Source organism: Stylophora pistillata, chromosome 3, assembly GCF_964205215.1.
Source record: "Stylophora pistillata chromosome 3, jaStyPist1.2, whole genome shotgun sequence".
NCBI lineage: Eukaryota > Metazoa > Cnidaria > Anthozoa > Scleractinia > Pocilloporidae > Stylophora > Stylophora pistillata.
The window spans coordinates 18,102,854-18,130,450 of record NC_142521.1 but is presented as its reverse complement, the minus strand read 5'-3'; the positions used below and the strand labels follow the sequence as shown (position 1 = coordinate 18,130,450).

General features: G+C 37.3%; 3 protein-coding genes and 1 long non-coding RNA gene across 7 annotated transcripts in view; all 4 read right to left on the bottom strand.

The window, feature by feature from the left end:
• Nucleotides 1-306: 306 nt before the first annotated feature.
• LOC111342129 (adenosine receptor A2a) lies at nt 307-13,954 on the bottom strand. Of its 3 annotated transcripts, XM_088752053.1 has the most exons (3): nt 13,642-13,954; nt 12,505-12,580; nt 307-2,876 (listed from the first exon to the last, which is right to left on the bottom strand). In XM_088752053.1, exon 3 carries the CDS (start codon nt 2,569-2,571, stop codon nt 1,603-1,605), a length of 969 nt encoding a protein of 322 aa, XP_088608179.1. In that variant the 5' UTR covers nt 2,572-2,876; nt 12,505-12,580; nt 13,642-13,954; the 3' UTR covers nt 307-1,602. The 3 variants fall into 3 exon arrangements, with proteins under 3 accessions (XP_088608179.1, XP_022804916.1, XP_088608180.1); XM_022949181.2 differs by lacking the exon at nt 13,642-13,954 and having other exon boundaries at nt 12,505-13,593; XM_088752054.1 differs by lacking the exons at nt 12,505-12,580; nt 13,642-13,954 and adding an exon at nt 10,107-10,221.
• A 610-nt stretch (nt 13,955-14,564) lies between these two features.
• On the bottom strand, nt 14,565-17,049 carry LOC148734854 (uncharacterized). Of its 2 annotated transcripts, XR_015998419.1 has the most exons (3): nt 16,150-17,049; nt 15,931-16,031; nt 14,565-15,379 (listed from the first exon to the last, which is right to left on the bottom strand). It is a non-coding gene; the product is annotated as an uncharacterized LOC148734854 (long non-coding RNA). The 2 variants fall into 2 exon arrangements; XR_015998418.1 differs by lacking the exon at nt 15,931-16,031.
• A 578-nt stretch (nt 17,050-17,627) lies between these two features.
• On the bottom strand, nt 17,628-19,772 carry LOC111342330 (adenosine receptor A2a-like). Its single transcript, XM_022949406.2, has one exon. The coding sequence runs from the start codon at nt 19,761-19,763 to the stop codon at nt 18,783-18,785; it is 981 nt and encodes a 326-aa protein (XP_022805141.2). The 5' UTR covers nt 19,764-19,772; the 3' UTR covers nt 17,628-18,782.
• Nucleotides 19,773-22,451: 2,679 nt separating this feature from the next.
• The window catches only part of LOC111342321 (uncharacterized), a 32,776-nt gene continuing 27,630 nt past the window's right edge, over nt 22,452-27,597 (bottom strand). The window contains exons 25-34 of the mRNA XM_022949392.2: nt 26,985-27,310; nt 26,556-26,694; nt 25,999-26,324; nt 25,516-25,654; nt 24,867-24,974; nt 24,391-24,498; nt 23,920-23,998; nt 23,675-23,719; nt 23,300-23,347; nt 22,452-22,783 (exon numbers count right to left, since the gene is read on the bottom strand). Of these exons, the coding sequence (XP_022805127.2) occupies nt 22,753-22,783; nt 23,300-23,347; nt 23,675-23,719; nt 23,920-23,998; nt 24,391-24,498; nt 24,867-24,974; nt 25,516-25,654; nt 25,999-26,324; nt 26,556-26,694; nt 26,985-27,310 (1,349 nt within the window). The 3' untranslated portion in view covers nt 22,452-22,752. The remainder of the gene's footprint in view (nt 22,784-23,299; nt 23,348-23,674; nt 23,720-23,919; nt 23,999-24,390; nt 24,499-24,866; nt 24,975-25,515; nt 25,655-25,998; nt 26,325-26,555; nt 26,695-26,984; nt 27,311-27,597) is intronic.

The following is a 27,597-nucleotide window of genomic DNA, read 5'->3' as shown; positions in this document are numbered from 1 at the left end:
TATGTAACTGAAGACCTCCTTTTATAAGCTTATATCAGTGCAAGATATCAACAAGAAGTTAATGAGAATTGAGAAACTTGTCAGCCATGCTAGTTGATATACGCTGAATTCTCCTTACTTAAAATGTAATATGTAAGAACTGGAGGAGAGAATAGCGAATAGAATCTTCCTGGTTATTTGGAAGGGTTTGGGGCCGTTAACAAAGAGAACACTATGAAAAAAGACCATCTAGAACGACATTTTCAGTACATCGTGTCATTCAGTTTAACGTTGTTGATAAGAAAATAAGATAAGTTCATTTCAAAGTATTCTTCACTCTATCACGTATTTTATTTTATCGATAAGTTTCCAAGAAATCACACCTTTAACTAAGCATAAGTCTTGTAATGTATAATCAGAAAAACAAACCCTCGGAAAAGCATTGGAAGATAGAGGTTGGGATGGGGATCTCGAGATGCAGATGTAACATTTTTTTTTTCCCTTTGGTGCACCTTGGGAAGAACTGTTGTTTGTTTTCCTAGGGCAGCTTTTATTCTTTTTATTTACCGCTGATTTCTGATTTGGCTTTGACCACACCCCTACACAACTTTAAGAGAATTTTCCAAGCTTTCTTAGCTCAGCATCTCCTACAACAACAACAACAACAACAACAACAAAGATGCCACTTGAGCGACCTGGCACTGGCTCGGCCAATCCCAGCCTTCATATGGACGCATTACATACTCGTCGAATCATAGTTTACCCGATTGAGCGATTGCGAAGTGCATAAATCTATTTTAGATCGCGATACGAGATCTCCTCACTAAACTTTCTAAAAATTAAGCTAAAACTAAAGTTTTCCCGTCGTTTTCTAATAAAACATAGGAGCATTTACAAATCGTTCGATATTATCGAGCTAACTATAGTGCACCATGAAAGTTCAAAGTAGCGTTCAAAAGGATGATTTTACTGAAGAAATAAAAATATAGTATAAACTGCTCGTAAAACTGGTGGTTCACGGCCATTCTTGATGTTGTAGAAGGTTTTCAAGTTTAATCAAGTTTCAGTTGAAATGTTATTCGAGCCCATAAATCGCGAAAGATAATCGCATTTACGTGATTTCCTTGACTTATGTTGTAAAAGTATAAGAAAAAATCCGAAATATGAACCCTTTCACTCCCAAAATACCGCCCGCTGTCATACATTAATCATAATTTTCATTGTGGGAATTTGGGAATTTGAATTAAACAAGTTACCCAGGCTAATACTTTTCTTTCCTTTCCTCACGTTTCTCCTTGAAAACGATTGACGTTGTAAGGAGAAATTTAGTTTTGGCCACCAGGGAGTCCACTAAGGGCCTGTAAGGTCTATAAGGGCCTGTAAGGCAAAACCCACCAAAACACGAGAGCTTGCCCGCAAGCTAAACAAACAGCAGTGACCGGCTTTCCTTGAAACTCCTGAGATCGTCCCCGACTGAGAATGATCGTCCACAGCAGCGCGAAAAGTTGAAGTTCCCATCAGAGTTAATAAAGGCAAATCTGTTTTAGTTGCAGTGTTCTGCCTCAAAAAGCTCTATTAAAAAAGTTCACACAGCTTAATCTGAATCGCAACTAGACTATTTCATTAACATTTCGATTTAACCATTGTGATTTCAATTTGTGATTCTTCTCTCGGAGTGTTATTGTTGTCTTTTTTCCACCTTTTCTTTAAACTTTCGCTGAAGTCTTTCTTCAAAAACGCGTAGATCAACGGGTCCATGATGGTGTTGAAAAGCAACGTATAAAATGAAACGTAGAGAACCGGTAATGTGATCAGGTGAAGCTGATCAAATATTTCACAAATGTTGATGTAAATAAGTGGCATCCAAGAGAGGAGAAACATCCCGAAAATTAAAGCAAACACTATCACAGCCTTGTCTTCATTCCCCGCTCGCTCACCTGTTCTGTTACCCCAAGTGGACCGCCTTCGATTTCGAGAGATGAATCGACGTACGACGCGAAGAAGACGCACATAAATCCATACCATGACTAAGCACGGCAACAGAACGAAGCCAAACACAGTAACAAACATGTAAATTTTGTGATATTTTGACATCGGATCCGCATCCCAAGCCAGTGGAAGTATCGAAATGAAACACGGTATGATCCAACACAGGGAGATAATCACCGCAACCCTGGTCGCATTCATTGTCACCCGGTAACCGAATGGTCTTGTCAGAGCCACGTATCGCTCGTAGGTTACCGCGCCGATGTTGAAGATCGACGCAAGGAGTAGAAAGGCGATAACGTACCCTGTGATAGGCGTCTGCGTCATGGTAAAGTTCTCGCAAATGTAAATCGGTATGAGTGCAGCAGCTATAAGTAGATCCGCCACCGAAAGAGACACTATGAATGAATTAGTAATTGTCCACAGCCGTCGGTCGCTCAAAACTATCAGGCATACAATGATGTTGAGCGCAGTAGACACAAGACCCAGTGCGGCCCATGTCACAGAAATTGGAATTAATACGCTTGTGTCTACACCCAGGTAGGTTTCAGCATCGGGCGTAAAAGACGCCATGGATGTGGATGAGTTGTTCACGCCTAGCTGCATCAGTAAATGAATGATGAATTCACACTTTTAAGTGAGTCAGACTTTTCTTTGTGTTCTTTCAATTCCCTCTGTCCTTTGTTTTGTTTTGCTTTTTTTTATTTTTTAGCCCTTTGCCGTACACAAACAGGAATTAGCAGCTGTTTTACCTCCTTTTAACAATATGGCACGATCTACGACTTCCTCAACGGGGTCTCCTTCTCTAGCGTTCAGTGCTGGGAAATCCGCAACGATTTACCCGCAATCTTCAATGCAAAAGAGGATCAACTACGATTAGCGTAGCCAGCTACTAGTCCTTTTTCATCGACCTGTCAAGAATAGAAGTTAAGACAACAGGTTAATGAAATAACTTTTACGTAACTGACATTTGCTCAGGAAAAAGCTAAACTAAATCAATATTTAAAAGAGAAACTGCTCGGAAAAAAGCGATTTCATACCAATAAGATCGATCTTTGTGCGTTTAGTTTTTTTTTCTTTGAAGATTGAAAAAAAGAGATCTATTGAAGATTTTATTACAATAACAGCCAACGTGAATTTGATTTGAAACTCAGGCTTTGTTTTTGTTCACGATCGACTTCTGTAATGAGAACTTCATGCAAATGTGGCACCATCTTCAATTACCTCAGACACAACCAAAATTGAAATCTCTTCATGACAAACCGTGCCTACCAATTATTTACCACTTCGTTTCTTTTTAGAAATAAAGTGCTTAATATTTCACCAAACATTATCGTGGGTGGGTTTTATTCGATGCATTAAGCCGTATGGTGCTTAGTAATTAAACATGGACTTCTTCGAGTTTTCTCGATGATGTCATTGTTCTTTACAAAGCGAGGTCGCTTGGGAACAGACTATACTAGTGTTGTGGAAATGTCTTTAAGATTTGTAGGCAATTTCCTGTGTTTACAACAAAACAGATCCTTTTGACTGTTAATAACACTGTAACCTTTCTGATTTTACAGCAATTTTTAAGGTCTAGAGCAAGTCTAGAAATAGGCCTTGAATGTTTCATTTTCTGATTCTCGAATAACTTGGATTTAACACGTTTTAACAAAGCTTCTCGTTTCCCATTTCGTTTTGTTACGACTAGAAAATATGATTTAAAAAAAAAAAACTCATTTATATCTTACAAAGACTTTCCATCAAAATCCTGCATTCTTGCCGTAAAACGAAAGTTTTCCTTGGAAATCAAAAAAGGAAAATTCAAGGTCATTCTATTTTGAAAGAGGCATATCATAAAATGATTATGCTTCTGATTTTGATGAGAAGCGAAGTCCTTTGAAAATGTCATTTTCATGTTTGTGCTGTTAAAGTAAAGAGTAAAAAAAATAAACTCAATCTATCACAGATCCAGGTCACGTCTTTTCCTTTGGTTCGATTCAGTGTGTTTAGTGTGATTGGAAAAAAAATTAACATATGATCGGAGCCTTTTTTTAACAGATCCGTGTCCTTGGAAACTGAACACAGATTTCAGCTCTCCTCATTGTTTACTCACATATTTTCACAAGTAATTATTATTGACAGAAGCCAATGTCTCTTAAAAATAATTCATTTGGTAAGTTTTGTGGGTGATTTTAGATAAAAGTGAAATCTTCTATCATTCTAGTGTCCTAGTGGATTATTCCCCCACACGTAGAAAACGTGATGATAAGTAAAACAATAACTAAAACGAGAACCAAGACAGAGGAAATCACTCATGCGAGAATATTCATGTATGTAAACAAAAGTACTCGTCGGCCATATCATATGAAGACAAACGGATCTGTTCAAAACTGTTGTGAGGTTTGCTTCGGTATATCTTTGGCTGGACTTGCGTGTCTTTTTTAAAGAAAGCTAAGCAAATAGATAAAGTAAAAAGGGAACAAAGAGTCGGACAAAATGGGTGGAAGATGTCGCTGTGAGCGCCTTAAACGAGCAGCAAATTCCAGCTGACAAGAATCAAAGCTACCGAGGAACCAGTCTTCTATAAAGACCATTTTCAAAAAGAAATTTAAAACTGAGAGCGCATTTTGATTGAGTGTTGGAAAGCGAAAACCAAGGTTACCACAACAACTAATCAGAACTATCAGAAGAAAAGACAACATCAATAGAAGCCAACCAGAACTCAAAGTTAAAGCAAACGCCAGTGGCGGATCTAGGGAAGGGGCCCGGAACCCTTCCCCCCCCCCCCCCCACCCCCACCGCGCTTTAGCTCAAGGTTTGGATCCGCCACTGAACACATAGCTTAGGACGGAGGAAGACGTGACGTAGTCTATGCTGATTGGTTAAGAGGATTGTTAGATAGACAAGCTTTACAAAATATTAATTCATGCCAATTAGGAGAAATTAGAGACAACAATCAAGTCTGTTCGCGAAAAATTCAACTCTAAGGAACCCATGTTACTGAATTGTTGAGGTATAATCACCTCCATTCCCTCAGGTAGCTTTTAAGTCGGAGGGGGGAAATATCTACTCGGCGTATATCCGTGGCGTATGAAATAATAAAATAATAAGTGCAAAGAGTTCAATTTTAATGCGCTATATAAGAACTTATTATTAAATTAAATTAAATTTGGTTTTATCAACTGAAATGATAATGTAAATTTGGTCATCGTAACGATATTCTAAAACTGGCGTGTTGAGCGTTAGCCCTTCGTTAACTACGTCAAGAAAAAGATTTGTAACAAGCATACGTCAAGTTAAAGGGAAAAAAATGGAGTCATTGGCGAAAATTCGAGCCTTCGATCTTTCGATTTCACGCTCCAATGTTCAACCAATGAGCTAAACTGAAACCCTTAACAAAGAACCAGACAATATATGAACTCCCAGTGTCTGACAAGCATCCAACACACTATCAAGATTAGCAATGTCAAAAGTATAGATTTTTAGAACTGATTCAATCACATTATATCGAGACGGACAGCTAAACGTTCAAGACCTTGATTGTGTTACATCAATCTTCCTGTAGTGCCAACCTAGCGATTCTTAGTTCCATATCACTCACACAAGCTGTGCCTAAAAATGTTTCCTACTTAGTGCTACAACGCGTCTTGTTTCGAAAAACAACCAACAGCGAGATGCTGAAGAAAAGCAATAACTTGTACGTATCAGTTCTCAGTTTTAGGGTCCAGCGGAAACTATATGTGATTGATAAAATTTGTAGAAACGAAAAACACTGCCAGCTTGCATTTCCTGACATCAACGAAATGAAAGGTAACCTAAAATGCCAACAGCGTGCATTCTTTGGATGACCATTTGATATACTCCTTAATGGCACTTGACTTTGGCATAACTTCGCTAAAAGCTTCTCTTTTTTTAGCCTCGAAATCTACTGATAAAACTTCCTTTGCTCTCACCTAAGACTATGACAGCCAATGTTTTTAGTTCATTCTACTTGCCATAGAGCTCAACAGGTAGGTAGGTATTGACAAGCATACGCAACTCACTTCATGAGAGAAGTCGCACCTTGAGCTTGCTAAAGTGGGTAACGATCCGAGAGGAGCACACAGGTGCCCCACACAGGTGGCTACCTTTTTCTACCACAGCTACAGAAATAATCCCCACTCAAAGCGAAAATTCTAGGCTACTTCATCCCGTCGTCGTCATTGGCAAGATGCAGAGGAGTGAACTTAAGCTTGATATGTAATCTTTGATGACTGAAAGAAAACAAGCGGACCTCGTGATAAATGGCCTGGCTTACCGCAGGTTCTCATTTCCCCATAAAACAGAGTTCTGGCAACAACTAAGTATGTTGTTAAAGGTTAAAAGCTTTAACCTTGAGAGCACAAGTAACGAAAAGTAAGCATTATAAACATACCGACCGGAAAAGAGATAAGGATATCTGTACTTGACATTTGGAGAGTTTTCTAGGAGAGCACTTCCCCCACCCAACCCCTTAAAAAAAAGAACAGGTAGAGTGGTGAGGGAGTGTTGCGTGACATCCCAAGGAACGGCTGCAAAAGAGCGTGTAGGAAATCAACCACCAATTGTGTTACATGGAAAAAGCTTTCACACCATTATTGAAACGAGATGTCTGTTGGATGATCTGACTTTCCCATTCAGGCCTCATTTAAGGAATTTAGTTTTGAACAAAGATTTCGCAATGCATTTGGCACTTGATTTTAAAAAGGTTAATCTTTGATAAGTCGCGATAATGTGATAATCTGACGATTGCAATGCGATTGCCCCAAGTAACTCATTATAAATACAGTTTATTGATAGGAGATGGGAAAACCACCTCTTGGCCTGATTTTAACATTCAATTGCTAATTATGCCGCGTCATTTTATGAAAAAGGATGAAAAATGAAGTCAGCTATAGAAAACAATCTGCAATCTATTTCATTTCTGTAAAAAGCGATTGGCACGAAATTGAAGGAAATGTGTTTTCTTCATTTTGAAGTTATTTTTTCCCTATTGACTATTCTACCACCACGATTTATTCCACATTTTAAGCTCATCAGTTTGAAATGACGTCGAAAGTAGACTGTTTAGGATATTTTTTTACTAGAACGATTTGGCACATTGATGACTGTAAGTTTAGCCGCATAATCAGATATTGTAGTAGAACGTTGCCAGAAAAATGAAAAAAGATCCTCGAAACTAAAACAAAAATTTTTCCTCCGCAATTTTCTGCTTCACATTATTTAATTTTTAGAAAAATACGCAAGGCATGGTATCAGGATTATGTCCAAAGGGAACTAGAAATGTAAATATCAAGGAAGTTGCCCTTACATGACGCAGCAATTTGTCATGCTATGATATTCACTAAAGATAATTTCTAGTAACAAAGCCATATAAACACAGTCATAGCCAATTTGAACCAACATTTACCATTGGCTTACTCACAACAGGCGGAGGAAACAGCAAATGAGATGTTTAAGTATTTGAATAAATGCAATTAACTACCCCATCTGCAGTTTCTTTCTTTGACGCTCAATTAAATTTTCTCACTTCGGTTCATTTTGTTATGTGCGAGTCAGTCATTTTTCATCTTTCGAACTGTGGATAGGAACTGTGGATAGGATCTGCGCGAATGACCAGCAGTTTGATGTGTGATTATTTCCAAGATATCTTTTCTGTCAGTTTCCTCGAGTTGTGTATCTTAGTCTTGGTTAATGGTTCAGTGACAACAGATAATCGTGTGGCATTGCCTTTTCATATCATCGAGCGTATTTTTCAGATTTCACATCCGTTGTTTTGTTTCAAAAGTAAATACAGTTTAATTGAAAATTTTCATTTCCATTGTTCCCCCTGGAACTGGGAAGGTAGACTCTCTTCACAGAAAAAAAAAGAAAGTTTTCTACGTCTTTTACATGCTTAAGACGAGACAGACCAATTTCTCCGGCCTACGTACTTTTACATCTTTAGTGTCTTGCCTAAGGCAAACAAAATCCTTGAAAAATGCCTTTCCCCACGCGAACACGAGGTTTAAGCAATTTTGGCATCGAAACAAACCTAATTTAACCTGTGGAAATTTTTTAAAAATCTATTGGAATGAATAATGAAAACATTAAATGGAACCCAACTGTTTAACGAGGCTTCAGAACTCTTTGAGCTCGAAAGATGTTAATATAAGTAGTGTCTTGAAACAAGAATATTCTTAATCAGGTCGATTGAAACAACGAAAAATTTAATTTTTGAAGTGCCTGATTGATTGGCGGGATTTTTTTTTTCTTCCTGTTGACCACTGTTCGCCCCATGTATTTTTGAAAATCGTCTGTATGTATTTTGAATCAACACAGAAGACGAAACCAATTTTAAATTATCAAAGCAGCAGAGCTTATCTTCAAAAATTACGATCACATAAGAGAAACTTTGGAGATAGTCCTAAACAAAACTTGATGTATTACACAATTGTTTAACTATATTAGTAAGATAGGATAGTATTCTGCTTTACCTGTATTTTTTCTTCCAGGTTCTTCTTTGAAAGCGAAATATTGTACAATTTGAACGTCTTTCATTAATCGAAAGCGATAAAAGTGCGTTAAAGAAAAAAGAAAACTGCGATTGGACGAAAACCTTCTTTTTCCAGAAATACGAAGTATGTAATTATTGGGTTAGATTTAGCGAGGCATATGAATGGACAAAATGACACAATGAAGGATATAAATACAGGAAGTACATGTCATGGTGATAAATGGGAAAATACGGATATAAAACTAAAATGAAAGGGCAGATATCTTAGTATCATTCAGACTGCCCCCCCTCAAAGTTCACAGTAGTTCCAAACGGTTTGACATTTCTTCAATAGCTTATCGAAATAAGACTCCCTCGTCTTTTCATCGATTTTGAAAAGAAAATTATAATATTTTTTCCTAAGTACGACAAACAGCCTAACTTGGAGTGAGGAAAAGTGTTACATAACCAATGGCGTTTACTTCACCGCGAGAAAGCCATGGTCATATTTAAACAAAATGAGAACTTTTTTCTTTTTTTTTTTTCTTTTTTAAAAAGGTAATAATCATACACAAGAAAATAAACTGTCGAAATTATGATGGTATTCACAACTTCATGCCCATCCAATTTGTAATGGTTTTTGATTTAAGACTAATGCCTTGCTTTCCCCTTTGAAATTCAAAAATCGAAACATGTATTTCGAGGCGCTGTCAATTTTTTTTATGTAATCATCATGATATTAATTGGTTGGATTGGATGGTCTAGATCACAAGAAACGCATTGTCATCGCATTTGTCACTGTGAAAAATTACTTTAGTTTTTAATTTTAATCTTTTTAATCTTGTATACCGCCAATCAAGAGAGAACTTTATCCCTGCTTGCGCCAATATTATACTAAACAACATTTCCGCCAAAATTCTGAGTTACGTAAGGTTTGTCACAAATTCTGGTAGAAGCCTTGGGGATATTGAGCGTTCTTCAAATTAGTATGAAATAACATTCCAAGACAATATAATATAATCTCAGTCTGAGGTAGATAAATTTGAGAAACCATCGAAAAAAGGAAAACACGTCGATGTTCGTGTGCTTGCTAAGTTTTGAAATGTCACGTTTAAGACAGATCTTGATTAGAATAGCTAGAGGTCTGAAAAAATAAAATGTTAGTCTATGATTTGCAGGAAATAACTTACAAGCGCCATGTTGGATTGTTCTCGTGCCGAATGGCGACTATACTAAAATGACATGTAATAAACGAAAATTGTCGAGTAAGTCTACACAGTGTTTTGGATTTGATATTGCAAGGCAGATCGAAGGAAAGAAATTGGCTTCGAATTTGTTGGTCTCTTTTAAAAAATGCTTATTCCTAAAGGAATATACCTCGTATGGTGCCTCTTCATCGGAAATCGCAGTTAATCATAGCATTTTCACAAACTTTACAGCTCTTGACGATGAAAAAAGAAAAGAGAAAAAAAAACACCCGATAATCGAAAAAATTTTAAATCCAAGGACAAAGATACTATTATTCCCGGTTTGCTATCTGCACAAAACTTGCTTCCGTGATTCTTAGTGGAAACAAAAACAGTATAACCTTTCGTTACGTGCTTGCTTTAAAGATGTTTTAGTAATACAATAAAAAGATATTTACATTCTCTCTCCTTTTTACCTTTGCATGCTGAATTTGTATCTCCAACGATGACTAAACGAAGCTGGCAGAGGCGTAGTAAGTATTGTTCCCATTACAAAGTGTAAAATATATGGGTAAGCTATATCTTCACTGACAAGTAGAATCCAATTATATCTAGAGCTTTCATTTGGCCACCCGAATGGAAGGCTTAAGGTGTCAATCATGACAAAATATTTTTTTATTTTTAGCAACTACAAATGAAGCTTTGAAATGTCTCAAAGAAGCAGAATAACATTCCTATATCCAGAGATGAGGCGTATTTTTCGTCGACCTAGTCTAGCTTATTTTTTCACTCTTCGATTCGGAAGAGATAAATATATTTCACTCACTTTTTATTGTCCCTTAAAAAAAAAAGAAAAACGTGCAGCACAAAACTCTCTGTTTATGAATTAACAATTTTATACTTTTCATTCAGTTTGAGTATGAATAAACACATGTTCAACAGAACTCTTGCCTGAGGCTATACTTTCGTTGTGACCCCAATATACATTTCCCATTTCAGTGTACATTCAAAAAACCTTTGAAACCCTTCGTCAATAATTTGATCATTGAGAATATTACTGTGCTGTTCTATCTAAAGCCTGCCATCATGAGAACCCTGAGAGCGGTCGAATTAAAATTTGCTTATTGCGTGTAAAGGGGACCAGGATCCTTGGCTCAATCGTGAAAAAGGCTTGCGCAATTTCATGAACTGTTGGTTCGATCAAAAGATTGGCTACATACATTGTTTTCATTCTTTGGGGTGTAATTTCTCTAAAGCATTTATGGAAAACGCAGAAAAAAATTAATAAGGACTGCTGACGAAAGTTGAGGAGAAAAACGGGGACTACTTGACAAAGTTTGGTACAAAGATAATCTGTCCTATCATTGATATCACGTTGATAAAAAGTTTTTTTTCCTACCTTGGCACATGTTGAACTGCATGGGAGAGGAAATAAAAGATAAGGTGCATTTCCTCTTGAGCAACTCCTAAAGAACTACAAGCTGGAAGGTATAGCAATCAAGATTGTGTTTCACTTCATCTACACAGGAACTTCTATCACGATCTCATTGCATGCAAACCGTTCTTGGACATATTTTTGTAATCACAATGGCCAGTTGAAATTGAAGCAAATCGTAAACCGAAGAGTCCACGTGTATATGGCTTCAGGAGCGGAAAAATGCACAAGACCCAAATGCCAATGGTTTTTTTGCGTTTGATTGGTTGAGCCAGCAGTGCAAGTTCTCCAGCTTAAGCAATCAGAGAGAGGTACAAAGCAAAACCAAGGCAGGCTATCCAAGGTTACTTTTAATACTCATTTGCAAACTGGTCAAATCTAAAATGTTCTATAAGGGATTCAAGGAACAAATTTCTCGGCAACCGTCGCACTTTCCATCATAAAAAGGTTAATCGGGGCTTTTTTCGGGAATTGAGTGGATACTTTGACATCAGAAGGAATTTTACAGAGTGTTTAAAAATCTCCCCTTCCGACAAATTATACACCCATCCGAATAAGTTGCAAAGCATCCTGTCAATGAAATATGGAGCGGAATATTCACAAAATGCATCAATGGTTCAATCTCTCCTGCTTTTCTCTCTGATACAAAAAGTGTTATTCACGCGTCGCGGGCGAATATACAATACGGCTGACAATATTTTTTCACGCAATTTGTTTCTCTTCTTGTAATGTATCATCCTCCAAAACAAACACAGCCGCTTGGCCAAGTAGCAAAAAGAGAAATTCTTCGTTCGGGTCAATATGTCTTGCCGGTTGCGCTGACCTCATTACATCTCACTGCTGAGCCCACTTATCGCATTTGCGCCAATTTTTTTTCTTTTAGAACTATTGTCACAACATTTTAATCCCTGAAAATGGCCTGTCTAGATGGTAAATTAGACACGTTTTGTGCTTTCCTCGGGCTTTGTTTTCTGATAGTTTCTAGAACAATGTATTCATTCAAGTACAGACTATTCAGTAGGCCTGAAATGGTCCATTGGATTGAAAAGGAGAAATTATTTATTCATCGAGAGATAACACAGCATGCGTTCTTTGCATTTAGTACTATCAATGGTAGATGCGATAAAAGCGACAGATAAGCAGCGACCCCACAATAGCACAGGAGCGAAATTCATTTCCGGCAATTTTCTGCTATGGCAAAAAGAGAGCGATACGAGAATATAAACCAAACGATAAATACAAAACAGCGACAAGCGTGCTAAAAGCAGATCCTATCGAGCGTGTTTTTACAATAAGTGTTTTTTTGCTATTAACATAGTCACTCAGAGTAAGAGTGTGAAATCACCCTTGAGTGCCAACCCTCTCTTTCCCCCCCTTCCCCCCCCCACCCCCCCCTTAGTGTATAAACGACAGAACATAAAAGTGACAAACACATTTACCTCACTTTCATTCACAAGGTTCTCGGTTTAGTCGGATTTTTTGGAGGTTCTGAGTTCCTTAGCTGAGTGACTTATTCTGGAAAGAGAAAAACATTTTTTCTTGGATCGTAAACGTACCGCCTGCGGTCAAGTCGGCAGAATGTTTTCGTTTTTTCGGCAGGTAAAACATAATGGATATTAAATGCATTTCTTAATTACACAAACTAAGATTGCAGTCCATCGAAAGCATCTCATTTTTAGCGTCTCAAATAGTAGCCGGAGGTTTTTTGTACTTTGATTTTAAATACATCTAGTGACATAAATGTCGTCTACAAAAAATTACCTATGTTATTCCTAATCTGAGGTGCTTACAGTGGAAATATTTTTTTGCGATCGAGGAATGAAAATTTACCATTTATTGAATATTCATTAGTTTACGATGGTTCTTCAGCGAGGACTTCACGAAAATATATATCATAGAAATAGCTGTGTCAATCTCTAAATTGAGAACTGTAATTCAGTTTTTTTTAATATTGTTTAAGCTCGCATTTTGGTAATAAATATCTACATTTAATGTTCATTTCAATAGCAGCGGCTATCAAGTAGCTATCAAAACGCGTATCACCTCGTAATCATTGATTTAATGGTCACCCTATTGCTATACTGTGGCTGTTTCTACCATCCATGAAGCAAACGTATCTATGACCGCAAATTTTAAGTTTTTCTTATGTCGTCACTTGCGCTTGCGACGCTTCAAAGATTTTACGAGGTGATTTCGCGTTCTAGAACCTTAAAGATATCTGCAAGGCCTGTATATACTTTAAGCATCGCCGTGATCACAAAATTCAGTTAATTAGCCCCCCGTGGAGCAATCGAAAAGCGCTGTACAAAGAACTTAAACATTGTTCAATAGTCATCAATTGATGGGGGAAGCCAAAGCCGATCAGTCAAGGTTCACTTCCAATTAAATTCCTTAAAATCTTTGATTCTGGCTTTCAAATATGACATCAGCTTGAAGTTTCACAGTGTGGCTGTCGGTTCAAGATTTTAAAAAAGTAAACATTGTGCATGCGTACAGAATGTTTGATTAATCGCAATGTGCTTTGAGGTTATGAAATATATAAGGACAGATCTACGTCAAAATATGGTTCAACTTACCAGTGTGAGAGCCTTTATGCAACTCTGCAATTGCTCCGGGGTTTCAAACATGTTCTTACAATATACGGAACGAAAACGATCCGTGAATTACCAAACGCCCAATTATACATCTACTTTTCGTAACCTCATTACCATAATAATGGGCCTGTTGACAATACCTTCGCACTATATTGTTCCAAGGTGGATTTAGGATGGATTTGTACCATCGGTTTTCTGGTGGAAAGTAAATACAGGTCATTATTGCATTCTCTGTGACAGCAGATGGAAAACATGTGTTGGTTGAGTTTAAAAACTAGACGAGCAATGACCCGTGCGCTATATTTTCCGCAAAGGTCTACTGCCTCCCTAACGCTTCGGTGCAATTAGTGTTAGAAGTCTAATTACTTATCACAATAACATTTGCCGGCTTCATCGTGAACTTTTGATTTCCCAAGATAAATTGGGCCTATTAAACGGCAAACATGGGTACATATTGTCTATACTAATTAAGGAAGTGTGGGGAGGGGGATAAGGCGGAATGGGGGAATGGGGGAATGGGGGGGGGTAAGGGGGAATGGGTGGAGGTGTTCGGATGGAAAATGGGAAGATTATCAGGTCTTGATAATCACATGAAGGAGAGAGGTCCTGTAAAATGACTCCGTGACAATCTCATTTGTTTATACTTGTATCCTTCGCGACGTTTGAAAATTGCCTTTCGACTTAAAGCTTTCAGTAGTCATAGAGACGTGGATAAATGTATCACAGCTCGCGACCTTTGGGATTTCGTGCATTCCCTGTCAGAACCTTGTGAATCTTTTCACAGCTAGGTTAGATTTTTCCACTTATTTAGTTGTTGCACTCAAAACTTAAATATTCCCTTGATGGCTTTCCATGTTCAGTAGATCTTTCGAAACGCGGATAGTCTGATTAGTTTTTTGTGTGAATTTTCACAATGAAAATGTTTTGTGTTTATTAAAAAAGTGAAAGTCAGTTATTTACCAGACTAGATTACAGAATTTAAGTCAACCAGAAGGTAAATGTTAATTGAATTTTTTTTTCTATAATGTGACTGACAAGAGAAAAAAAATGGTAGTATGTCTTTAACGACTATTAATCTTCAGTCACAACTTGTTGTTGAGATGTTGGGTTATCAATGGTTCTATTGGGCAGTTTAAACGGGGTATTAAGAAGGTGTCTGAGATATCGGATTCCCACACGGCAATCATGTAAAACAGTTGTAGTAGTTTTAGTTTTTACCTTTAGCTTAACCGATGATTCTCCGTGTATAAATAAAGTTTTACATTACATTACATTACATTATATTACATTACAATGGCGCGAACAATTCGCTGCGCGAAAAGAAAATAAAAGACTGTAAAAGCGAAGATGAATTGTGAGCAAATGTAGCTGCAACTAAGTGCCCGATTGTTTTCACGATCCACACAAAGCTCTCGTTCTAATGCGACTAAATCTCTATTTGCTCATGTTTTTTTTTTCTAACACAATAAAGCCATGTTTGTATTAAAAGTCTTTACTCTATGATGTATACAACTCAGTAACACAGGTAATTGGATAGTTCGCCGCCCGAAGCTTCTTTCCTCTTAATTTCATGACGCAAAACGGCAAATTTTCAGCAATCAGCTTTGTCGTTTTCGTGCCTCAAAACCGAAAGGCCCGTGGAAAATGACGTCAATAGAACGGATTCAAGTATCGTTTCATTGTGCTGTGATGACCATTGAAAATGAGCTGGTACTCAGCCCTGAAAGAGAGATAAGCAATATAAAAAAAGTCAAAAGAGAACACAGGGCTGATAAGTCAAATTAACTTCTCTGCTCTCCTTTGAGGTTAGAAAATCAGATTGAAAAAATTACGAAGAAGCATTGTCGCTAATTAATGCAATTATCTATGGCGAAATCAAAGGTATTACCGCAAATCATTTGCTTTGTTTTCATTGGACAGACTATTGGTAGAGTCTAACAAACAGCTGTACTCAATTGTACCGACTGACAATTCTATAACCTGTGCTGCAAAACTGCCCAAAGGAAATAAATTCTTTGTCTAAAGCCTTTTTAAGTTATTTTTTCTTTTCAACACGATTAACGCCTAAATGAAATGCGTTGTAAAAAAAGCGCAAAATTTAAACCCCAAACCTGTAAAAATAATCTGTGTTAGAATTATGTGGAATCATTAGATATTTTCTAGATCTCGTGTACTCTACAAATCGAATTTTTTCAGTTTAGCGATACAAATTTTAATACAAGTAGAACGGGGAAACTTTACGGGATAGAGCATTCTATGCCTTAGACATACCCAGTATTTAAAGTAGTGATCCAAAATCGGTATCATGCTCTGTAAGGTCTGGTTCAGAACATCCTCGTGTTCAGTTTGTTCCATTTTAGTCGTATTTTGTTCTGAAAATATTACATGATTGTATCTTTAACTCTTGATCAAACAACTCCTGCTTTGTTTATGCAGAATGTTAAGAAAATCTTTTAGTTAACTGATCAAGGAGAAAACAGTTTAGCTTACCTTGGCTTTCGACCTTTATGAAAGAGACGAATCTTTTGACTTGTTTATCGAGTTCATCTACTAAAAGTTATTAAAGCCTATGATAAGAAATCAAATGATGCATTTACTAATGATCTTATTGAAAGTACATCTTTAGGTGCTATCGTCGGAAATGTGCGTCGCCTTTAGCCTGCTTCAGTCGCTGGCCTCAGCAAAACATTTCAAGAGATTCGGACCTAAAAAGACAGTTTTGACAAATGATTGATATGGGGATTTTCGTGTCGATTATACCACCAGCAAATTAAGAAATATTTCATTTGCCCTGATACACCGAGAGTGTCTCGCGGTTGACACGTGCAACCATTCAATTAGCTTTGTGTTGTTATCAGCAAAATCCGGCTGCCGAATGACAGTTATTCTAAAAAAAAAAACGAGATTATCACTTAGTCAATTTAAAAAATAAAGCAATTTGGGATATCTTGTTTCAAAGGTATATGTAACAATGTGCTTTTACGTAAATCATAAACCTCATTCAGATGGTTACAAAATTTGGGTAGAAGTATGGTTTCATAGTGATTACTGAATAAGCTTAATGTGGAATATTAAAGCCCTTCTTTTTCCGGATTTACTATTGTTTTGAATTTCTAATTCATTTCTGGTCCGCTATATTTTTGTTTCAGTGTAAGTTATCGCGGATTTGAGGACGATGATATATCTACGATGATACTTTCTATTTTCAAGGTATAAGGTCTACACACTTCGAGAAACCAGTTATTGTCGCTATGCTTGTGAATATATCGGAACACACACAGTCTTAAAATATTTTTAATGGTATCCTCAAATACACGAAACAGGACGAGTTGTGCATCGCAGTATGATTCCCGATCCAAATTTCTGATTCATTTTTGGTCTGCAATATTTGTCCTTGTTTAGGTCATCATGGATTTGGGAGCGATGATAGATCTACGATAATACCTTCTCTTTCAAAGGTATATATATATATATTTATAATATATATATATATATATATTATAATATTAAAGATACACGACTTAGGTCGTGCATCTTTAATAGATCCTTAGTTGGGTTTCATATGGGGTTATAGGCTTCCCCTACCCTGTCACCTTGAAAATTAAGTTTCCTGGGAGACCACGTCTCCGATCACGTAAATCACATTGCCGTGTTGCCAGCATGGTTGTCCTGTTTGCGTAGTGGTCATCACACCTGACTAGTAACAGGGGGACGTGCGTTCAAATCCCGCTCAGGGCAAATTTTCTTTTCAAACATTTCGAAATACCACTTATTATCACCATACCTGTAAATATCGGATCTCATACAAATCCAGATATTTTAAATGATATTCTCAAACACATGAAACTAAGAAAATAGTGCGTTGTAGTTAAATTCTCAATGCAAAATAAAAACGTTTGTCAGAATCGTTCAACGAGTCCTCTTAGACATTAACTTTTCGTGTACTTCACTTCACACCGAAACAAAAACATGATTAATTCAATGTATTGCTTCGCCTATCATAGAGAAAAATTAAGATTACGAATGTAAATAAAGCTAAGTTCTTTGTTTTTGACTAATAATAGATAAAATGTGATTTACATAAGCCCTACCTAAGTTCACTTTAATTTTTGCCATGCGAAATTACAGGCGTCTCATCTCGGTCATAATTGCATACTTCTCTGAAAGTCTCATTTTATCAATGATACTTTGTTCAAGACTTTATTTCAACATAAACACAATCCAATATATAACTGAATTGAAATTAACTGTGCTTGTAAGTAAATAAATTGTTTGTAGTAATTCGTAGTCCATTCAATCTGTAGATACAGACATCAAAACAGCACGGACTAATTTCAGGTTTGCAAAACTTGTAGATATCGTTCAAATAAACATAAAAATACCGAGTCAGTTTTTTAGACCGTACAATACTGGTGCATTTTTGAATTAATCCAAAGGGCCTAAAAGCGAAGTTCCAATGTCTCTTTCTTAGTAAGTCCATGAATTGAAACAGCCTGTACTTGCATGATTGCCTGTAAAAACTTCCCCGTCATGTAAACCTACATTTTTTATTCTTTAAAAAATATCAATGTGAAAGAATCATATTTGACTAGCCGTGGCTTTCTACAAATGTGAAAGGTGTCGTTTTGAGTATGCAAAAGAACTTTTAATATTGCTTTTCGCTTCGCCTTTATCCATGTTAAAAATTCATTTTTATGAAGTAATCATACATCAATGACCTTTTCTCCGCTTCGCGTCACTGACAGCCGAGCAACGATTATTGTAATTTCCCCTTCATCGTTTCAATCTATAAAGCACAAGTTATAGTTAAAATGATATACTATAGAGTAATCATTCTTAAAAAGTTCTTCAAAGGTTTTCCATACAAAAAAAGACAAATAAACAAGTAAAAAGGTTTAAGTTCAATTTACTGCTCTCGGCAATTTGTCCACAAGAAAGTAATTTCCAATTTCAGCGTTACTACAGCTGAAATTTATTCTTTAAGCTCTCAGCTAATCGAAATATTTTTATATAGAATTAACGGGTGCTTTTACTTTTGCAGTATTTGTTAAAAAGTCGCTCGGAAGTATTTATTTTCAACATGATGAAGCATGTATTTATGATATTTTTTGGTGTATTCGATGTTAAGGGGATGTAGCTTCCTCAAAATTATGGGTTTTCAAAGAGAGCTTCCTTAGACACATGTCAGAATCTTCTTTGGGACTGCCATTTTGGTCTGTGCCGGGACACTTGAGCCGTAAGCGCTTCTTCAACGTGTCACGGAAATCCTTTTTGTAAAGAGCAAAGATAACAGGGTCCAGAATGGAGTTGAGAACTAAGGTGTAAAACGAGATTATTATAAGTTCATTCGAGAGAAGTTGTCTCTGGTCTGTTATCAAACAGATGTTGATGTAAATGAGTGGAAGCCAACAAACTAAGAACATCAAAAGAACGATGGCAAACACTCGAGCCGCTTTTTCTTCGTTGCCCGCCCGGTATCCGGTATTGTTCCCATTACAAGTCCGCTTTTTATTTCTTATCACAAAACGATGGACCACCCTTAGCAGACTCATGTAAACACACACCATTGTTGTACTTGGAATGAAGATGCAAGTGGCCAAAATAATCGCCAGGTAGGCTTTGTGAATGGTGGAACTCGCATCGGTGTTCCAAGCCAACGGAAGAAGGGAGATAATCAGTGGAAGGATCCAAGAGATGCCGATAATTAAGGACACATTTTGGTTGTTAATGATCGCTCGATAACGAAATGGTCGTGTCAACGCGATATAGCGCTCGTATGTGACGCCACAAAGATTGAAAACCGTCGCCAACAAGACGAAGGCCACAAAATAGCCTGCGATTACGGTCTTAGCATAATGATCGATAATGTACACAGGGACAAACACAACTGCTATCATCAGATCGGAGACAGACAAGCTGAGAACAAGATAGTTTGTCATCGTGCGAAGCTTCTTGTCATGAATTACCATGGCGCACACGAGAATGTTCAATCCAGCAGAGAGAAGTCCGAGTAATGCCCACGATACTATTAATGCCTGAAATGTTATGGCGTCTACTGGTTCTGAAAAGTAACCGTTCACTTTCACGACTGTCGCGTTTCGCATATTAAAGAGAATCCCGACGTAACCTTACGTCACAATCACCTTTAGCGCCTTATTTTCAGCTGCTGCTAAAAGCAATTTGCCACAAGTGAAGTCAACATTTCGTCTCCGACATGCTTCTCTCGAGTCGCCTGAGGTTAAAACGGTTTTGGCTTTAGATAAAGCACGTCTGAAATAAGCCGTTACGGTTGGTATTTTCCGACACAAGTCGAATGAAACTGCGGTTTACCTTAAAGAATAACTGATAAGAATTAAACCTGTTTTGAGGAAATCTTTTTAATAATCTTGAATATTTTCTCTCCGTTGCCATTGGAGGAGGATGATGGTTGTCTCTTTGTTTTCGTACGTTAAAGATCTTCTGTTAAGGCTTGGTAGATTAAAGGCCGATATCCGTGCATTATTCGCACACGTTACGAATTAAACACTTTGTTTCTCTATGGCTTTGATTCTAAGATGGCAGTCATAGGCTGAGAGTGAGATGAAAAACCCATTCTTGTTCAGCAGCAATGATTAAAATCTCCCTTCATATGCAAACTCTCTCGAATAGTATTTGATTAAAAGACTGCAGAAAAGTGATCAACGTGAAAAAATAATTTAAATAACAGAATTTAATGTGATAAAAGAAACGGAATTTGTCACAAATACTTTTTTTGCGACCTTTTTAAAAGTAGATTAACAAGAGGACTCAGAATTAGAAATTTGTTTCTTTGTAACCGCTGTCAACGAAAAATTTATCTAAGTGGCCAAAAAAACAGACATATGTTTCAGGCTCTTTAGATCATTAAATATATACATGAATACAAATTCGCTGTCTTGCAAGAGGCAGTTTAAAGTGCAGCTTGATCGTGGATATCCCCATATCGAAGAATCTTCGACGAACTCAAATAGGGACACATTTCACATGATATTAAGATTTGCATCTTTCATAGAATGGTCGTCTGTTAAGTGCGTGATTCTCTATAAAGCGATTTCCCGAAATAACAGCTCGTTAATGAACTCGTTCAAATACGCGTGCGCCAAAATATGCTTTTAAAAGCACTTTGTTTGCTACGTAAATGCTTTTGCACAATTGCTTGGCATTTTAGATAACTTGACGTCCGAAAATGGTAAATTTTATATCAATAGGAGTAGGCCTTGCGTGCACAAGTCAGTTTTTTCAAATTCTAACCCACATAAAAGACTTTCTTTCCTTTAAAAATCTTGATTTGTCTGTTTTTTTTTTTCAAATGGACGATCTTCTAACATTATCTTTTTTATCTTGCCATCAGAAAAAATAGCGTAGATTCATACTGTAAATTAGAGCACTCTGAAAGTATTTCTTCCCTCAATATTAAATTCCTGGCTACTTTCTTAATGAAAACATTAATTTTAAATTACAACATACTCAGAAAATTGCTATTATTTGTTTCGAACCTTCCAATTTACCATACTTTGATTGTATAATAGCTTTCCCGCTAACCGATAGCATAGAGCAACACATGTTATTACATGGGACTTCACTATTGTTCTCTATTTGAAAGCTGCCAATTAAAGTTTCCCGCCAGCTTCTCTTTTCGTTTCACTTGAACTGTTTGTCTTGTGACATATCTGAGATCATAATATCATACATACATACAAACAGAAAGGATTGACGGTCATGAGATTTGCCATCTTTTCCAGGGAGAGGGTGATAAACATGCAACATCATGAGAGGTGTATCGGTTCATAACGAAACCGCAGACAAAATATATAATTAGTGAGAAATATTAAAACGAAAGCATCGCATCAAAATGAAAATCCAACGCTGGATGATCACATTTGCTTGGTTTCTTTTTTTTTTTTGCTTTACACGTGCTATTCCCAATGTTACTTTATTAAGTGCGTTTCATTCTGAGCTATTAGCTTCAGTAGTAGACTTACTGGAATGACCACGTATTTTGAGAAATCGCCATTAATTTTTGATGGGTGAAAAATAATCTACACGGGAAACACAGTCATGTGTCTGGTACAGTTTCATAAATCTGCAAAAAGAAGTAGCTTATTGCAGTATCATAAACTGAATAATAAAAAAAGTGATAATAATAATAATAATAATACACCCAGCTGTTCTGTGATTTTCTAAGTAGAGCATTGAGATCTATGAATGTCAAGCATACGCGAACCTTCAAACAAAACATACAACGTAAAGAAAATGCCCTATTTAACTTTTTATGAAACGTTGGTTCACTTTTCGAGATATATGGAGGGCGACGAGTTCCCTTTCTAGATAGAATGTCAAACTAAAAGAGCGATAATACAGTAAATGGTTTGAACCGGGGGTAAAGGTCTGAACGTCCGCGTGAGGGTAATTCTGAGAAGGACTGTTTACGATAAAGGTGACTGATGTTTTAGAGTAAAAAATTTAATCAAGAAAATCATATTATGATACTCATCCAATAGACTAAAATGTGTGTTTAATAATCCGGGGTTTGCATTAGTTTTACTTTGCTCCGTTCATTGGTCCAAAAGCCTCGTACCACTCTCCCAACCAATCAGATGCGATACTAAAGTTAATCACAAAATTGGTCACCCGCGTTTTCACGCGCTTTAGGCAGTTCGGTTGGTTTTACTCTGAGTTCTCATTAGTTCTTAAGAGTATTTTACTATTTTTTGATTGGCTGTTATGATAACTTTGATTCTGTGGGTTTCGACACTCAAGCGAAAAACGCTCTGTGAGCCAGTAATCCTCAAACGTTTTGAACTTACATCGTTTGGACAGCAACGAACTCAAATATACCATCTCTTCACATTTATGCAATGAAAAATTGGTTAACTTACTTATCGTCCTCTAGGTAATAAAAAAAAACGGTACATGTTACTTTCGCTTGATGTTCTTTACTTTGACCCTTAATAGGGAAAATAATTAGAATCCTTAGAGGATCTTTACACTTAATTATCCCTTCTTCTTTTTTCTTAAATTTCTTTTAAGACAGCAGGAAGCTAAAACATATCCTCGGTGCTGGAGTCTTCAGTCTTAAAAATCATGGTACACCACCTCATCGGCCCTATCAGAAAGGGAAAAAAAATAATATCACTGTAAATGATTAAAGTTAAATATGTCTTCACAACTGCATGCAGTTCTGAGATTTTTAAGTTTTCCGAGTAATAGCTTGGGCAATTTTCATTTGAGTTTCGGTAAAATTTTGTCAACTATTCAGTATTGTTTTTAAAATAACAGTAGTTTATATGAAAGCATAAACATTAGAGGAAAAATTGAGAGGTTGCCTTTAATAGGGAGCTCAGGCACAAACGGTTTTGAGACGCGAACGGTAGCTGGGAGATAACATTTTATCATTCCAAGTGCTCGCTAGATTTAGATTCATTCTTCTCCCGGTTGCCTTCTCCTTCTCATAAACGTTTCTGTTTCAATGTCCTCTACTAATAACGAAGAAGTATAATACGTCGTGTGTTCCTGAGTTCGATGGACGTATTGTACGTTGTATATTGCAAGCCTAGTGGGACAAGCGTAAACATTCATGCCAGAATGCTGCAGTTCTTAGAGTTTCGAATTAGATATTTACCCATCATCGTATATTCTGTTCACTGCATAGTTCAGTTCGTCAGTTCCTCTGCAAACATTAAAAGAGGAAAACGTGAAAAACTGCGATAACGACTCCTAAAAGCAGGTTTGCAGCTGACAGTAGATCAAATCAATCTTTAGCAGTGTTCGTGCAGGAAATAACGCCTGGAACAACATGCAAGTAGAGATCTGGGCATTAGATGAGTTGATCAGTGTATGGTTGCGGAGGCGAAAGTCCAAAGATCTGTAATACAACACACTGGACTTAAATAAATGGACGGTGAGTCAGTCAGAACACGAAGAAGGATCTGATTAAAAGTTCTGTCATTGTAAACAAACAAACAAGCAAACAAAGCTAACTGTGATTTGTACTCACGTCTGAAATGAGACTGATTTGATGTCCACATGGTTTTGAGCTCTCCTATTAAAAAGTAGGTTTATTAAGTCTTATAACAGGCAAGAAACTCATAACGAAGGTTCTAGTCTTTGCATAATGTTAATATCATGTGAGCATCGCGATGTCTTGTTAATGACTTAAACATATTCATTTCTTACTTCCATGATATGAAAGATTTTAAAGTCGCTAGATATATCGAGTTTCCGTTAAGTACTTGTTCTCACCTTTTCAAGTAAAATACTCCCGAGGCAGCGATTAGAATGCTTAATACCACGGGTAACACCACAGCAAGTATATTGACACCTATCAAAGGATGAACGCATCTGCCAGTTAAACTTTCAAATAGAAGTTGGTTTCCCTCATATATCAAAAAAAAAAATAGAGCTAGAATAGGGAGGTATGACAAAGACCACTCCTCGCGACCCCAGTTGAATTTTTAGCCCACCTTGACACATATTGAAGAGTGCACATCATTGCGGTGTTACTCGAACTCGGGAAATACGATTAGACGATAGCTTTAGAGACAGTGGTAATATGCAGTGGTACGGGTAGTAACCAATGAGAGAAGAGTATTTGTACCGCGTGATAACTTTGAACTAATCATATTGCAATGTATCTGGTTGAAACTTCTCTGTGGTACAGAATACTCTTCTCTCTTTGGTTACAACCCATACCCCCGCTTTTACTAAAGGCACCTTCTGTTTTTCGTTTCCCATTATTCCCTGTGGGTGTTCCAGCTTCTCTGACGGTTCTAGCTTCTGTCGTTGTTTCTAGTGCTGGCACAGTTGGCGAATCGGTAATCACTAGAAGGTCAAAGAAAATTTCAAATTAAGGTTTCAGGCTTTTCTCTTTTTAAAAAATTGGAACTATGAGCTATAAAAGGTAAGGCGAATGAAAGATGGATGATGACTCCAGAGGAAAACGCAGCGGGTCACTTTCTCTTAATGCTTCGTCTGACGAGAGTAAAGTACGATTAGACAACAGTTTCAGGGGCAGTAGTAATATGCGGTGGTACGGGTAGTATCCAGTGAGAGAGAGAGGAGTATTTGACCACGTGATAAGTTTCAACCAATCATATTGCAATATATCCGGTTAAACTTTCCACGTGGTACAAAATACTCTTCTCTCGTTGGTTACCACCCATACCACCGCATTTTAATATTAGTGGCACCTTCTGTTTTTCGTATTCCTTTATTCCTTGTGGGTGTTTCAGCTTCTCTGACGGTGCTAGCTTCTGTCGTCGTTTCTGGTGCTGGCACAGTTGGCGAGTCGGTATCCGCTAGAGGGTCAAAGAAAATTTAAGATTCAGGTTTTAGGTTTTTCTCTTATTAAAAAATTGAAACCAGAACTCGTGGTAACAACATGATACCGAAAGGACAAAATTAAACTGATTAGATTAGATTGCTAATTTGCAAACTTTGCTAATCGCAAAAACAAGCTGAGGTTTATAGGGAAGAATGAGATGATTTTGCTCGTTTTTAAAATCCTTGCAATCTAACTGGCTATAAGAGCTGTGCCATTTATCCGTGGTTCAATGAAAAACTAAAACAGAAAAACCATCCTGCCAAGGCTTGTGCATTATAGCCAATCAAATTGTGGGAGAATGTGAAAGCAATTACAAAAAATTAATGGATTGACATTGTAATAAATATTAAATTAGTCTGAGATCATAATTGTGGTTTTAAATCAATCACTTTTAGGAGCATCCTGATATTGTTAAGCCGATTAGTTTTCCATTGTGTACCCTCGCAGGTATTGCACCCAATATCTCTCTATGGGCAGAAGCGTCTTCATTCACCGATACAGGGAAGTTACTATACCTAAACAGCCGTAGATTTCCACCCTCATCGATATGTGATTGTGCCACTCAACAGGCACCAGGCGAATGTAACGTGCGGCTATTGGTGGACTTAGCATGTTTTTTACAACCGTATCACTGTTCTGATTTCCATCGAATACCTGATGTTGAGATAGTAAAGGATTTAGCAGAAGCCAAAAAATGATTAGTTTGTTGGGTAACTTTCTGGCCTGGTTTTTCGAAGGATGGATAACGCTATCCACTGGATATATCTTAATCCAGTGGATAACGCGGAAGGCTTTGATATCACCTATCCACTGGATAGCAATTTATCCGCTCTTTAAACAACTGGGTCCAGGTGCATAACTGAGGCCCACAGAAGGGATCTAATGGTTTTTTTTTCGCATTTTGCGGCCCTACAATAAACTGTTACGCTTAAAATTAGCACTTGAGTGAAAAAAAGGTCTAGCAGCTAACCTTTTTGCTCTCTTCAGCATTATCATACCTTTGCTGAACTGTCTTTCGTTGCATTGTAAAATTCAAAAGTCACTCCGTCACTGCTATACTGTATCCGGTATCTGGACACCGACTGGTCATTTCCATTCATCCCCTGAGTCGCAACACCTGTTACTCGAGAGTTGCCACCAATATCCACTTGAAACCACTGATTGAAGTTATTGTTCAAGGCTGACCATCCCCCTCCCTTGACCCCGTCTGCTTTCGAGTTTAACCTTGCCTCCTTCGCGCCATGGTCCCCGTCCAGTTGTGAAGATACACTTATGTTAGCATCAGGTATTTCTCTATTCTCCATACCAAGTGCTGTAGCGCATCCTGTGTTTGAAATGAAAGATTCTTTTTAAAAATAAATTATTTTGGTCCTTTCACTGCGGCAACACATTCTTGTAACCACATGATTCAAGAACAGGATTCAGCTTAGTTGGCTGAACGGCTTCGATTGTTTCATTTCATCATGTAAGGACCGGCATCTGTAAAATGTAAGCGTTTCTTATAATTAAATAAACCTATTTAGAGAAGATCATTGGTAATGTTCTTTTAAAGCACCTGGACAGCCATAGATCTCTATTCTCATGGAGATATGATTGTGCCACTCCACTGGTATAAGCCGTATAAACCTTGTTGTGATTGGTGGGCTCATACTGTTGTAAACCACTGCATCGCTGTTTCGATTTCCAGTAAAAATCTTTAAGACAATGATAAAGTTAAATGTCATTATATTGCATGCAAGAACCCCTAATATTGGCACCCTATGGTAACACCGGATGACAAATTAGTCACAGAAAAGGAGTGTTCTTGATATGAATTATAAAAAGCGTAATCATGAAGCTGGGTTTATTTCATTAACTTTTGTCACTGTTAAGGAGTAGAAATAGAATATTCGTTTCCTTTACCTGCACTTTTTCCGAGGCTTAGCTACTGAAGTCATTAGGAAGATCACCTTATTTCAGTTTCAGATGACCGTTCTTAACATACCCTTCCTATGCTGGCATTTGATCGTTTGTAAAGCTGAAAGCTTTGGCCATCCTCACTGTACTCCACCTTATACTTGGTTACCCACTGGTCGTACCCATTCCTTCCTTGAGTGGCTACACGTGTCACTCTTGTGTAAATACCAAGATCCACTTGAAGCCATTGTTTAGCATCATTCGTGCGAGATGACCAACCTCCCCCTAAGCCACCATCCGCCTTATGATTTAACCTGGCCTGACTTGCACGGCTTTCGTCATTCAAAATCGAGGATGTAGCTATCCTGGAGTCAGTGATGTTTCCCCTTTCCATACCAAGAGGTGCAATGCAGTCTACGAGATGCAAAACAAGGGTAAGGAAGTAAATGCAGTTTCCTTTGAGGAATTGGTCAGACCTGATTTAAAAGATTAACGATCGTAAACACTGAAAGTAATCTAATTTAACTTTTGTTTTCAATCTAGAAGACTTAAACGTATTGCCACGGCCTTTTTCATTATCAGGTAAAAAAAGAAACAGTTCTTGGATGGAAATGATCACGCGTTTGGCTGGATAGACCTAAAGCTGCATCTTTTTTACTTATCACAGTTGAAGAACCTTACCACAAGTCATTGCTAAGATT